The sequence below is a fragment of the Pelodiscus sinensis genome, chromosome 15 (genome assembly GCF_052426305.1).
Source record: "Pelodiscus sinensis isolate ZL-2025 chromosome 15, ASM5242630v1, whole genome shotgun sequence".
NCBI lineage: Eukaryota > Metazoa > Chordata > Testudines > Trionychidae > Pelodiscus > Pelodiscus sinensis.
In genome coordinates this window covers 24,844,745-24,858,956 of record NC_143066.1, presented here as the reverse complement: position 1 = coordinate 24,858,956, position 14,212 = coordinate 24,844,745, and the positions used below count along the sequence as shown (strand labels likewise).

The window sequence follows — 14,212 nt, the reverse complement described above, 5'->3', positions numbered from 1 at the left end:
ATCAAGAACAGTTATAAATGTGATATAGTGTTCTATGACCGGAAGCGAATACTGATATCAGAATACTGATACTAAACTGTGCCTGTGCATACTCCCACTGAAGGCCATGGCAATTTTGCTCCTACTGACGACAATGGCAATGTCAGTGATACTTAAAGGCACAGTGCCTCTGTAGCTGGGCCTAGCACAACTGTCTACAAGTGCAGACAGTGTGGCTCGAAGGCACTTAGCACCTCCCGTGACCAGGCAATAAACTAACTCTTTACCACAGTGAGGAGCAACCTAGGTTACTGAGTGGGCCACATGAGTGGCCCTCCTTAATCTCAGTGAGCTGCAAGATTGTCATCACTAAGACAGTTTCCTGGGAGAGGATAGTTTTGCTAACTACGCTTGTGTACGTAGAATTTGTGAAGTGTGCCAATTGAACCATAGCAGCACTCTGATGCAGAGGGAGCACAGAGCTCTCACAACGTTGCGTGCATTTAGCACACACCTCACTTCACATGCCCTTGCTTTTTGAGGGTGTCACTTTTGTAATACTGGTAGGAAAAAACTATGCAGATGAAAACCAGCAGAATCTGGCAACTCTGTGTGTGGACAAAGGTAAATAAAATATCTCATGGGCCACATATAGAACCCCAGTGGCCCACAGGTTGCCCACCACTTCACCAGACCCACCAGTTACTGAAGCATCTAAGAACTTCCCAATTTCAATTCAACTGAAAAGAACTAAGTCATAGATAATTTTCTCTCTTCCATAAGAGGTCAATATAAAGTTCAGGATTGCAAAATTAGAGTCTTTCTGTACTCTTTAAGTGTCTTATTTAGATGCTAACCTACGCTTAATGAGTAATCAGTATTGCTTTTAAAAATACAATAGGAAATATCAAAAGTGAAGTACTGTGTTAAAACACTCCAGTTCCTTTTGTTCCCTTATACAGTAAAACTCCAATTGTCCGGCATCCAGTGGTCCAGCACTCCTGATAGTCCAGCACCAGCTGGAACCCGGAAGTGCTCCAGCCAGCCAGACAATTGGAGCTGCTCTGCCCCCGGCTTCCTCAAGTCTGATGCTGGTCAGTTTCAGCAGCGGTGGACTTGGGGAAGCCCTGGGGCAGAGCACCCCAGCTGCTCTGCCCCCGGCTTCCCCAAGTCAGCCACTGGTCAGTTTCAGCAGCAGTGGACTTGGGGAAGCCAGGGGCAGAGCAATTGGGGTGCTGCCGGGTTGGTCTCGCAGCACCGCCCTCTCCCACGCTGCGCATTTCCCCGCTGACCTCCACCCCCACCCCCACCCCCACCCCAGACTCCTCATAGCCCTTCCGGTACTCCGGCATATTTGATAATCCAGCATCCCCTGGGTCCTAAAGGTGCCGGATTATCGGAAGTTTACTGTACTGCCCGAAAGGGACTTTTGCCCGAACGGGAGCAGCATAGTATTTCCGCAAAAAGTACTGATTTCTTACAGTAGGAAGTCAGTGCTTTTGCGGCAATTCAAGCAGCCAGTGTAGACAGCTGGCAAGTATTTCTGGAAAAGCGGCTGATTTTCCAGAAAAACTGGCCAGTCTAGACACAGCCTTAGAGATGGCACTGGAGATTATTGCTGAGAAAAAATGGAAGGGCAGTACAAGGAGCTGTATTTGTTTTGTAGGCAATTTCAGGTCTTGGAGGGTCATTCATCCTGTGCCTTTTCACCAGCAGTAAATGTAAAAAAATATTTACCTGGACAAGAGTCCATTCTGTTTGTTGACTAAGTGCAGCAATGGTGTCAATAGAACTTAAATCCAACTCTTCTATTTCACTCTCATTGAAAGCTATGGCAATGCGCCCAAGGGAGACAATATGGTAACTCTTCCAGCCCGGCAATGCACTCCAAACCTTAAAAATAAATTAATATAGAGCTTCTATTAGTTCATAATGAACACACATTTGCCTGCTCTACTGTCTCTATTTCCGATCTTAAAGTAGTAATTAACAAAGATGAAGCACTATGGACTGGATTGTGTGGTCTTCTAATCCAATTCTTCACGGTTGCACACAGTCATTGGGCACTGCAAAGAACTGAGCCCTTCTTGTTTCTAGGTTGGTGACACTCAATTTATCTAAAAATACTTCCATTGTCACACTAGATGACTTCCAGTTAGTGCATATAAGTTGGGTGAATGAGTGGGTATGATTGGATCTTTGTTCTTATTGTTTTAAACCTTTTTTCCCTCAAATTCCTTGGTTTAAAAACAGCCATTATTCAGATTTTACTGATTTTCACCTGATTTTTGGAAGTGCCGGAACTCCCCAGATGTGGCTCCCTGCTCCAGAAGGAAAGATCTTGGTCTCCCCCTCACAGTTTTCTCACCTACCCAAGGAAGGTTGGTGGTTGCTGCTTCACAGTGGGGGAGTGAGAGAGCCGGGGAGCGAGATTTCCTAACTGCTGCAGTGACAGGCTTGCAAGGAGGGAAGACTAGGTCACTGCTACATGGTGGAGGGTAACATGCATCCCATCCAATGCCCCTACCACAAATACCAGCACGCTGTCCCCTACAGTGCACCCCCCAATCACTGGCCCCATGACTATTAGGCATCCCCATCCACTCATGCTGCCTAGGAATTTAGAGTTTATAATGAAACCCCTAATATCACACACGTCATCAGTAATAAACTAAAAAGAAAAGTTTTATTTTTGTAATGAATCAGAAAGGACAAATTCTTTCTTCTCTTGTTGCTTTTTTTCTGCCCTCCCATCCCTCAATATTAATGCCAATATTTATTTAGAAAACTGAAGTTAAATTTTATGCTGATGTTTCTACCCATTTTTAATTTTTAGTAAAAAAAAAAGACACATTGCTGATAAATTTTAAACAAAATTACAACTGGAAACACGGAGCTTTATTCAGCTAACTAAGAAAGCAAAGCATCAGGGTGGGGAAAGGCTAGTATATTGCCAGGAGTCATATAAAAATAACCCCTCTTCAAGTTTCAGGTCTCTAATCTAGCCTGCCAATGGTGGCCACTTCTTTACTGACTACAGATCTCCACTAGATATGACCAGCTAATTAGTGAAGACAAAGGACCAACTCCTGATTTAGGGTCTACACACAGGGTTGTTGGTTTTTTTTTTTTAATAAGATAACGGTTTCTACATAGTTTAGCAGTCCGAGTTATATCCTCGGCTCCTGCTTTGTGGTTTTTCTTTTGTTAAGAAACAATGAAAAGATAGCAATAAATAAATACATAAATAAAACAAAGGCATTTTAAAAAGTGAAAACACAAGCTGCTCAGCATCCAAACACCTCAGATCTATTTAGCCAATTGACTCTCAAACCATGGTGGATTTTATTTTAGGGCTAATCTTAGATTATTTTCCCAATAACCAATAGGCATTCCTGGAGCAAAAGTGATCGTTATGGTAATGGTAGCTTTAGAAATGCACATTTCAATAACAGTAATTTAAATTATGTATTTATATTTTCTTCACAGGCATAATAGCTACCTGCTTAGCTTTCTCCTTCAGGACAATAAGCTGGGATTGGTTGAAACCCATTACAGTCCCAAGGAATCCCACGTTTTTGGTAAAAGTCTCTGAATCCAGGCATTGTAGTTCCTGAACTGACCAAAAGGCATTTGCTTCTGCTAATTTAATAATCTCATCTGAAGAGGGGGCTGTGATTCCTGTGCAGTCTGGGAAGAAATCAAAACACAGATTGAAGAGAAGACTCCTATAGTAATCTCCTTGAAGAAAACTAACAAAAATGCAAAGCAGCAAAGACTTATGCTCTCTTGTTATGATGTTGACGTATCATGTATTAAACTGGAGCCAGGGCAATCTTGTCATTAATTTAAGCATAAAATATTTTTGCAATGAAACAAAAACACGTTTTTAAAAAGTACGTGAGCAATTAATGTTCTTGTTACAAAACTAGTATTTACCTATGTTTGGGTATGTCTACCCCACAGCATTTTTCCGGAATAACGGAAAACAATAATTGTGTCCACACTGACTGTCAAAATAATACAGGGCTTTTTCCGATGGCGGTAAACCCTCATTCTACAAGGAATGACGCTTCTTCCAAAAAAGCTTTTTCAGAAAAAGGCGTGTGTGGACACGGAAGAGGGAGTTATTTCGAAAAAAGAGGCCTCCAGGAAATAACACAGATGCCCTGCTGGCCACTCCGTCCACACTCATCACAACTCTATAGTTCCTGTCTCCCAGCAGCTCTTAACGCTGCACACATTCGGGACAGAGCTTGTGGCAGGAAGCTGGCCCTGGGTGCTGCAACTCACTGCGTGACTTCCACTGCCACACATCTGGGCACTATGTCCCAGGCTCAAGCCCCCCAAGAGCCCACTGGCCCGCACAGGGAGCATGCACAGGGCTCCCAGGAGCCTGCCAAGGGCAGGAAAAGATGTGTACCATCCTGGTCTGGGGTGCAGATCCTAGCCCTCCTCGAGGTGTGGGGCAAGGAGGAGACTCTCCAGGATCTCCACTCCAGATGGTGCAACACTGATATATATGGCTGGATGGCCAAGACCCTAGCCACAAGGGGCCACCACTGCACTCTGGAGCAGGTGCGGAGCAAGGTAAAAGAGCTCCAGCAGAGCTACGCCCGGGCAAGGGAGTGCAGATCTCGGTCCAGGGGGCCCCTACTCCTGCCTCTATTACAATGAACTGCACCACATCCTGGGGCTGGGGGCGGTGCCGCCCTTTCCCCATCCCTGGTGGTGGACTTCAGGCTGGAGATGTCCATTGTTGCCCGACCAGGGTCCCAGCCAAAGAGGAAGAGGAAGACACAGCCAGCACCCTGATGACGCTCATGTTGGAGCTGGTTCCCCAGAGCCTGGATGTCTCCCAGGCATAATATGAGGGCAGGGAAGGATCAGAAGGTGAGTGCTCCTAGTTTTTCACACACACAGGGCAGGGGTGGTGGACACTGAGGGGCCGTGGTGCGACCAGGGCTGGATTAAGGGGGGGGGGGCAGCCGGGCAGCTGCCTGGGGTGCCTGATGGCAGCTGTACGGGGCATCGCGCACCTTAGTGCTGCAATCAGGCGCTGCGCACCCAGGGCTGGGGGCCGCGCGGTGCCCTTTAGAGCTGCCATCAGGCGCTGTGCACCCAGGGCTGGGGGCCGCGCGGTGCCCTTTAGAGCTGCCATCAGGCGCTGTGCACCCAGGGCTGGGGGCCGCACGGTGCCCCTTAGAGCTGCCATCAGGCGCTGTGCACCCAGGGCTGGGGGCCGTGCGGTGCCCCTTAGAGCTGCCATCAGGCGCTGTGCACCCAGGGCTGGGGGCCACGCGGTGCCCCTTAGAGCTGCCATCAGGTGCTGTGCACCCAGGGCTGGGGGCTGTGCGGTGCCCCTTGGAGCTGCCATCGGGCACCACACGCCAGATGGCAGCTGTAAGGTGCGCAGCGTGCCCAGGGGTGGAGCCATGCATGTGCCATGTGCCCAGGGGCGGAGCCACGCATGCGTTGCACGCCCACTGCCCGTGGTGCAGGAATGGCTCGAGCCGGTCCTGGGGGCGACTGTTGCTCAGTCTTCTTGGCCTGGCCCTCATGCTTCAGTCTATGCACATGGATGCACATGCAGCGCCAGTCTGTGTCACGCAGCCCCAGGAGGCAGCCCTGGAGCACCCCCGGGGCTCCTGCTCACAGCCTCTGGGGAGGTGAGACACATGTCTGACCCTGGGGTGCAGGGGAACACCCTCCCACCACCAGCCACCACTGGAAGGAGGCTGAGGACAAGGGCACAAGCACACTCGCACAGACTCTGGAGTGACACACATGGCACACAGGCGTGCTTGAGGCACCACCCGCTCCCGGGGACAGCGCTGCCAGGTGCAGGTGTGCGCGCGGCCCCAATGGAAACCCAGGTTGCTTGAGGCCCTTCTCCCGCCCATGGGATCCCAGCATGTCTGGACACTTCCCTTGCCTGCTTATTCATGGGACGGGGGGGATGGAGGGAGGGGACAGAAAGCATGGTCTGGGCACCTGTGGGCCTCTGTAAGGCAGGGCCCGCTGTCCAGGCCACACATGGCCTTGCTCCCAGGACATCACCATCCTCTGGCCCAAGGTCTGTTGCTCTCAGCTCACAGAGGAGGGCAAGGCCTCAGGGACAGTGTCTCCATAGACGACTGACCACCTCTCTTTATTCTTCCCTGCTGGACCTGCTGTGAATGTGGGGCAGTCATCACCAGTTGAGCCAGCCGCCCGATCTCGGGGGAGCTGCAGGAGCCGGAGGGTCCATGAGGACCTAATGAGGGAGCACATATCTGTCCTCTAGAACATGCAGAAGACGCTGGCCTAGAAGGTCCGGGGTGACGCACAATGGCAGGACCAGATGGGGACCAAGCTGGTGCAGCAGGGCTGCAATATTTGTGCCATCATCCAGGAGATGATGACCTATCCGGCACCAGTCCCAGCCCCAGCTATGCTAGACCCTGCTCCAGTCCCCCACCCCACCTATCCCCCTATTCTCCCAGGACCCCACCCCCACAGTCCCCGGACATGAGGTGGAACTACCACCCAAACCACACGCCAGTCTCAGCCCCAGCTCTGAGCCTCTCCTCCCCCCCACAATCCCATTATTTTTACCAAAAAGAAAAAAAATTATTTTTGGGAACACCAAACTGTTGTATTTATTGACTGTACAGGGAAGGAGGGAAGGGAGGGGTTGTTCTGGGAAACGCAGAGAGGGGCAAGGCACAGACCCCTAGTGAAACACTGGGAAGAGTTACTGGGGTCCTTCAGAGAAACTCTCCCTCAGGGCCTCCCAGATGCACACCCCGAGTTGATGGGCCTGGTGGATGGCAGCTGTGTGCAGCTGCTTGAAGGCCCGTCCCTCCCAGCTGGCCTCTGACCCCCACCCCGGAAGGAAGGCCTCCCCCTTACTCTCCACACTGTTGTAGAGAATACAGCATGCAGAGGCTACCTGGGAGATGTCGAGTTCCCCCACAATGAAGCGGGTCAGGAGAAACCCAAACCTCACCTTCAAGCGGTGGAAGGTACATTTCGCCTGGATGGGGGCCCTGCCCAGGCAGGCATTGAAATGGTCCCTGCTTGGGTCCAGGAGGCCTATATATGGTTTCATAAGCTATGGCATGAGAGGGTAGGCTGTTCCCCCTACGATGCACAGTGGCATCTCAATGTCCTCAACAATGATGTGTCACTGGGGAAAGAATCTGGGGGAAGAATGTGCCAGCCTCTAGTTTCTGGTAGAGGCTGGAGTTTCTGAATACGTGAGTGTCATGCGCCCTCCCTGACCAGCCAATGAAAACATCTATGAATTGGCCGTGGTGCTCGACCAGGGCATGCAGGACTATCGAGAAATATTCCATGCGGTTGATATACTGGGTGGTACGGTGTTCTGGGACACGGATGGGGATGTGGATTCCATCTATCACCCCCTCCCCCGCAGTTGGGGAAGCCTAGGGTGGCAAATCGGGCCACGATGGGGTCCAGGTCTCCTAGGCAGATGACCATGCACAGCAGGACGGTGTTTATAGCCCTTACCACCTGCAGAAAGAGACAAACAAACACACAAAACAGAGAATCAAAGGGGGGTGCATGAGCCCTCGGGAGGTCCCCGAGCCCTCTCTCCCTCCACCCCCACAAACACCCCAGGAGCCACCCCCTATAAAGCCCGCCCACCCAGGGCTGTGGGGGGGCAGGACCCCCAACCTTTTCCCTAGGTTCTCCCTTTCCAGTATTTCCACACACACCCCCTCCAGGGACTGCAGCCTGAGTGCGCCTTACCTCCATGAGGAGGGCCCCAACGGTGGACCTTCCCATGCCAAACTGATTGCCACAGACTAGTAACTGTTTGGTGTTGCACTTCCAGACAGCGATGGTGACCTGCTTCTCCAGGGGGATGGCACATAGCATCTGGGTGTCACGTCAATGGAGGGCAGGGGCGAGCCAGGCACACAGCTCCATGAATGTCTCCTTCCTCATGCGAAAATTATAGAGCCACTGCTGGTTGTCCCACCACTCCATCACCAGCCGGAACTGTACCCAGCCTCCAGAACCTTCTCTCCACCATGGGGTGTGGTTGCAATGGTGTTGTTCTTGCACACAGGCAGAGGCTCTCAATGATGAGCTCTGAGTCGAGCTCATGCAGGGCCATGAAGACAGCATGCAAAAACTGCTGCAGAAACTTCAGCATGGCAGTGTAGGGCCATCGTGTGTCCAGAGGCAGCTCTGTCTCCATGGCAAAGAGTCCTGTGGTGTGCTGAAGCGGACCAGAGCACGCACTACAAATGCTTTGCTGTCCCTCGGAGAGGTAGGCAAGCACAAGCTGAGAAATGGCTGTCCAGGGAGGTCCCTTTAAGCATGCATCTCAGATAGCCTTAGGCAACAGCACCCGAAAGCAACTGCTGACCCGATGCCCTGCCTGAACTGGGTGAACTGGCCTTAAATGCGAGATAGCGTCCAATCAGTGTGGACGCTATCTTTCAAAATAGCACATCGCTATTTTGTTGAGCTTTTTGCACGGGGATGGTCTCTTTCAAAAGAAGCTTTTTGAAAGATTTCTTCCTGAAAAGCTTATGTCGAAAGAAACTTGCAGTCTAGACTTAGCCTCAGTGTAATTGGTCATTTGTGCTAGCCCTTGAATGCAGCACATGCTGGAAAGGAAAGGAGGTGCACAAAAACTTTTAAAAACAGTTATGTAAAAATACCTACATAAAATGGAATTTGCATGCAGCACCTAGCAAAAACATCTAACTATCCTAAGCACTGCTAAAAAAAAATGGTACCCTAACATTATTAAGAGTCAAATTCTGATGACAAAGTCTTCCACTGACTTCAGTAGGAGTCTTACTTGAGTCAGAACTCAATTAAGTTCCTTAGTCTGGTCTCAATTTAAGTTTCCACAGAGCTGTATTGAATTTTTGTTCACACACAAATTGCTGCTAAATAAACGTATCTTTGTTCAAACGGGACTGTTGAGATACAGATGATTATTCTATTACAGTACATATAGCAGCAGGCCTTAGTGGGCCTTTCAGTTTGAAGATGCTGTCAGTTGTATGACTGTAAGCTTTGCCTGACATTTAAATGAGGCAAGGAGATTGGTTTTCAGAACTTAAATGAGAGAGAGAAATGCACTACTCATTTTTTGTCAAACATGTTGTTAAAATACTAAGAATTAGGAAAACCCAGAAAGGGATGCTTAGTTACAATAGAAATGTTTGGTCTGCCAAGCTACATTGGTAAAACATCTGATTCTTTTTCTTTTCCATTGTTCATTTTGACAAACCTAGGTATCTATAGGCTTTATCTCCCTGATAATAATGCAAGGGAGATCTTAGCATTATATCATCTCTTATTAGCCACTCTCCTGTCCCTAATTTAGGAAATGATTGTTCAATCATTATCTACCAACACTCTGAATATCTTCAGATTTGGCCATCACTAGTAAAAAGAAGAATGCCACAGATGCTGACTCTGAGCTAAGCTTCCGTGGACAAAACAAATTAAAAACATGGATGCACAAAATAGCTGTGTACTTTGAAAGGAATCAGAGGAAAGATTTATTTGAATCAAATAAAACTGCAGCAGTTGGTAGAACACTGAGGCTGTGTCCAGACTCCATGCCTCCGTCGACGGAGGCATGTAGATTAGCCAGATCGGAAGAGGGAAATGAAGCTGCGATTAAAATAATCGCGGCTTCATTTAAATTTAAATGGCTGCCCCGATCTGCCGATCAGCTGTTTGTCGGCAGATCGGGAGAGTCTGGACGCGATGCCCCGACAAAGAAGCCTTTCTTCATCGACACAGGTAAACCTGGTTTCACGAGGCTTACCTGTGTCGATGAAGAAAGGCTTCTTTGTCGGGGCATCGCGTCCAGACTCTCCCGATCTGCCGACAAACAGCTGATCGGCAGATCGGGGCAGCCATTTAAATTTAAATGAAGCCGCGATTATTTTAATCGCAGCTTCATTTCCCTCTTCCGATCTGGCTAATCTACATGCCTCCGTCGACGGAGGCATGGAGTCTGGACACAGCCTGAGAGGGATGAATCTGTGGACAAACAGAAAAACTTGGCTTCAGCTATACCAGCCAACATCATTGCTTTCCCTTTGTCCATAGTTGAAATTGGCCCCTGTTAAAGCTAGACTGTTTAACTTTCCTCCACTGCAAAAGGTCAACTTTTCTGATGTAAATGTTGCCCATGCAGAGACAATACAGTTCCATGCCCTTGCCAATGAAAACCTAATATTTTTGGTTCCTGGAAAAAATGCCCTTCAGGTGTTCATTTTTTTTGTAACATACCGGCTCCTCTGGCAAATTCACAGATGGAAGTATTCATTGCAATCCTGGCAGCATTTCCTGTGTGTGATGCCATTTCATTCTTGTTGCTATAATCAGATTTCACTCTGATCGGGTATGAATGGGGCAGATATTTGAAAATGCTTAGATGTGAATACACACAATAGCATTTCAGGACTCTGAGCTAGAATACCTGACTTTTAGTCCCAACATTACCACTGCTTCACTGTGAGACCTTGGGTAAATCACTTAATCTCTGCTGAAAATCTGCCCTTTCTAAAAAGTGGTTTTAGGATGCTCATTTTTATTTAAAATAATATTATTAAAAATACAGATTAATAAATCCTTACTTACAGTGCTAAGTATTATTGTTGATATGAAACTCACAACTGGATATTCTGAAAGACAACCACTGGGTCCATTAGCATGAAATTTGAGGAACAATGTTAGATCAGTGCAATCCTGCAGATGTTTCAAGAATAATCCTGTTTTTCAGGGATTAAGAAATTAATCACTGTAACAGGGTGGCTTCCCCCTTTAATAGCGAGAGGCATGTGGCTAGGCTGAACCTCTAGTACTCTCTGGTACTCTCTGGTACTCTCTGGTCTGGTAACATCCAGGGTTTGGTTGGACCATGGGTATTGCTGGATCAGACAGCCTGGCTGAGAGTGGGGGCAGCCAGGGTCAGAAGCACACTCCGGGCCAGTGGCAGCAGGACCAGAGGCCAGGAGCACAGCGCAGTTCGGCAGTGGGGAGCGCAGCCCCAGTCAGGGCTGGCAGCAGCAGGGCCAGCTCAGTGGGGCTGGCACAGCTGGGAGTGTAGCCCCGGGGCTGGAGGCAGTGGGGTCAGCGCAGGCCCAGCAGTGACTAGAGGCAGCAGGGATGGCAGCAGGGAGCACAGCCCCAGCCTGGGCTGTGAGTGGAGCTCACTGGCTAGGGCTGGCACCCAGGAGTGGAGCTGATGGCCGGGAGGGACCCTTGACCTCCCCTGGTCTGGAACCAATCAGGTCCTGAGGGTTACAGACAAAGGAGGTCCAACCTGTAGTAACAAAGTAGACACACCTGAATCCTTTAAGAAGCAGGTTTGCTTTCTTGTGTGTGTGTGATGAGAGCTCAAAGTCTCCACTTCAACCAAATTAAACATACTTGTTGAGAAAGGTCTCAGCACTGGAGCATCATGATTGACTTTGGTGAGGAGTGTGGTGGCAGAAGGGGGCTCAGTTGCCCTTGAATGCAGAGCAGGCCACTGGGATGAGCCAGAGTAGCTTTTGGATCCATGTTACTCAGAGCTGCAAGAGGGGGGTCACTGGAAGAGATACAGAGACAGTTGCTTCTGAGAGCAAGAAGGCTCCAGCAGATAACCCAGAGTCAGGAAAAGGGTTCCACGCAGGGAAAGCTTGCACAGCACCCAGCAGGAAGACTGGGGCAGAAGCTTGATGGGGATGTGAGAACTTTTATTTTGAAAAATTTATGTTATATATCCAGCTGCAGGAAGGAGTGTTGATTAATTTAACAGGAGTTTGTTTGGCATGTTTAAGAATCCTCTTAAAGAGGGAAACTGAGGCAAAGTGACTTCAGAGCAACCTTAGGCCACAAGGGGGCACTTGTGAGGCAACTGATCTGATGAGAGTCATAAAACTTCACTTCTGGCTGAAACGTACTATGTGAATGCACTATAAACTGTGTAATATGTTGCATAACTTCATTAAAATTAATTCAGGTTTGCTTTCTTGTGTGTGTCTGACAACAGCACAAAGTCTCCACTTCAACCAAATTAAACATACTTGTTGAGAAAGGTCTCCTCAGCACTGGAGCATCATGATTGACTTTGGTGGGGAGTGTGGTGGCAGAAGGGGGCTCAGTTGCACTTGAATGCAGAGGAGGCCACTGGTATGAGCCAGAGTAGCTTTTGGAGCCATGTTACTCAGAGACTTTAAAGCCAAAAGGGACCATTGTGATCATCTACGTTTGATCTCCTGCACACTGCAGGCCACAGAACTTCACACATCCACTCCTATAATAGATTCCTGATTTCTGGCTGAGTTACTGAAGCCCTCAAATCATGGTTTAAACGCTTTAAGTTACAGATAATTGATCATTTGCACTAGCTTAAACAGGGATGGGCAATCATTTTTTGCCAGGGGCCACTTCAGAAATTTTTGTAGTGGCCCCAGACCTCACAGGAAGGGGTGGGGCATTGAGCAGAAGGGGCATGGTCACGATATTTTTGGGTTCCCCACCCCCAGACAATGATTTATCTGGGGGTAAGGGAGTGCCTATGCCCCCACCCCACGTTCCCCCAAGATGCCCATGCGCCTGGTATGGGAGGAGACCTCCCTCACTCCCCTGCTCTTAGGCCAATTAGGACCTGGGGGCGGGAGGGGCATGCAAAGCCTCCTCCCGCCCTACCAGGAGCATGCGGTGCTTTGAAGCGCCATGCGCTGCTCGCAGGGCTGGGGCAGAGTGGAGAAGGCTTCGCGTGCTTCCCTGCCCCCAGGCTGGGGGCAGGGGAGCAGCAGGGCCTCTGCAGGCTGGATCCACCTGTTTGGCGGCCGGATCCGGCCTGTGGAGGCCTTTTTGCCCACCCCTGAGCTTAAACCTGTAAGTGACCCATGACCCAGACACTTGCTACAGAGGAAGGTGAAAAACTCCCAGGTTCTTTGCCTATTTGAGCTGGAGTAAAATCCCTTCCAGACTCTAAACATGGCAATCAGCTAGACCTTGAGCATGAGTACAAGATGCACCAGGCAGACCTCTGGGAAAGAATTCTCTGTAATAACTCAAAAGCCTACTCCATCTCGTGTCCCATCACTAGCAGTTGAGGATATTTTCCAGTGGCAGTCATAGCAGTCCCATCAAACCACCCACTCTGTAAACTCATCATGCTCAGTCTTGAAGCCAGTTAGGTTTTTTGTCCCTACTGCTCCCCTTGGAAGACTATTCCAAAAAGTTCCTCTTCTGACCATTAGAAACTTTTGCCTAATTTTGAGCCTAAACTACTTGATGGCCAGTTTATACCCATTTATTCATGTGTCCACATTGGTGCTTAACTTAAATAACTCCTCTTCTTCCCTGGTAATTAACCCTCTGATGTATTTTAGAGAGCAATCCTATCTCCCCTCAGCCTTCTCATTTAAATATTCCAAATTCTACAGGTACTTCAGTACAGGCCTTGTGACCCAGTAACCTGAAAACTGTGTCCTAAATTACACAAAGACAGGCTGGAATAGCTGGTGTTGAGAAGGTTGCACTTCAAATTTGTGGCCTGTTTCTGGGTTGTTTTAAGCTTGTTTTATGCCATAAATCACAACCTGTGTAGGGAGGTTATGAATTTTATCCATACTGCACAGTAGTGTTCAGGTACTGGTAGTCTTTAGATTATCTAACCTACAATAATTGTTATGCTGTTTAGATACTGCTTTAGAAACAAGTATGTTTAATTTGTAAATTTGGACTGTTTTCACTGAAGTCAGTGAAGTGGATGAAAGGAGACAGTTTACCTGACTGAAAAGACTCAGATGCACTTCTGGACTGGGTTCTGTTTCTGACTTGCTACTTGCTTGCTGGCTAACCTCATGCAAGCCACTCAACTGTTTTGTGCCTGTTTCCCTACCTGTAAAATGGAGATAGTGATATATTGCTCTCTCGTAAATTTTTTTGAGCTCTACTGATGAAAAGTGCTAAATAAGAGCTAATGGGTATTATAAGGATCCAGTTCTGTTCTCAGATATACCCTCATATCTCTGGAAATCACTCCACTAGATTTGAATGGGGTCCACACAAATTCAAAGGTCTCAAAGCACAGAGATCTGTGAAGAGCTGAGCCTATACTATATTAAACAAAGAACCCAGGGTGAAGCTTGCAAACATGTGAAAGGCAGGTAGGCACCCAACTTACAATGAAAACACTGGATGCCTAATGCAGAGTTATGCCTTTGAAAAAATCTACCCAACAGCA

At 48.5% G+C, this 14,212-nt stretch overlaps 1 protein-coding gene across 5 annotated transcripts in view; it reads right to left on the bottom strand.

Moving 5' to 3' along the window:
• The window catches only part of OTOA (otoancorin), a 74,076-nt gene that overhangs the window by 22,345 nt on the left and 37,519 nt on the right, over positions 1-14,212 (bottom strand). For all 5 annotated transcript variants that reach the window (XM_075899481.2, XM_075899476.2, XM_075899480.2 and 2 more), the window contains 2 exons: positions 3,482-3,669; positions 1,717-1,872 (listed from right to left, as the gene is read on the bottom strand). In XM_075899481.2, the coding sequence (XP_075755596.2) occupies positions 1,717-1,872; positions 3,482-3,669 (344 nt within the window). The remainder of the gene's footprint in view (positions 1-1,716; positions 1,873-3,481; positions 3,670-14,212) is intronic.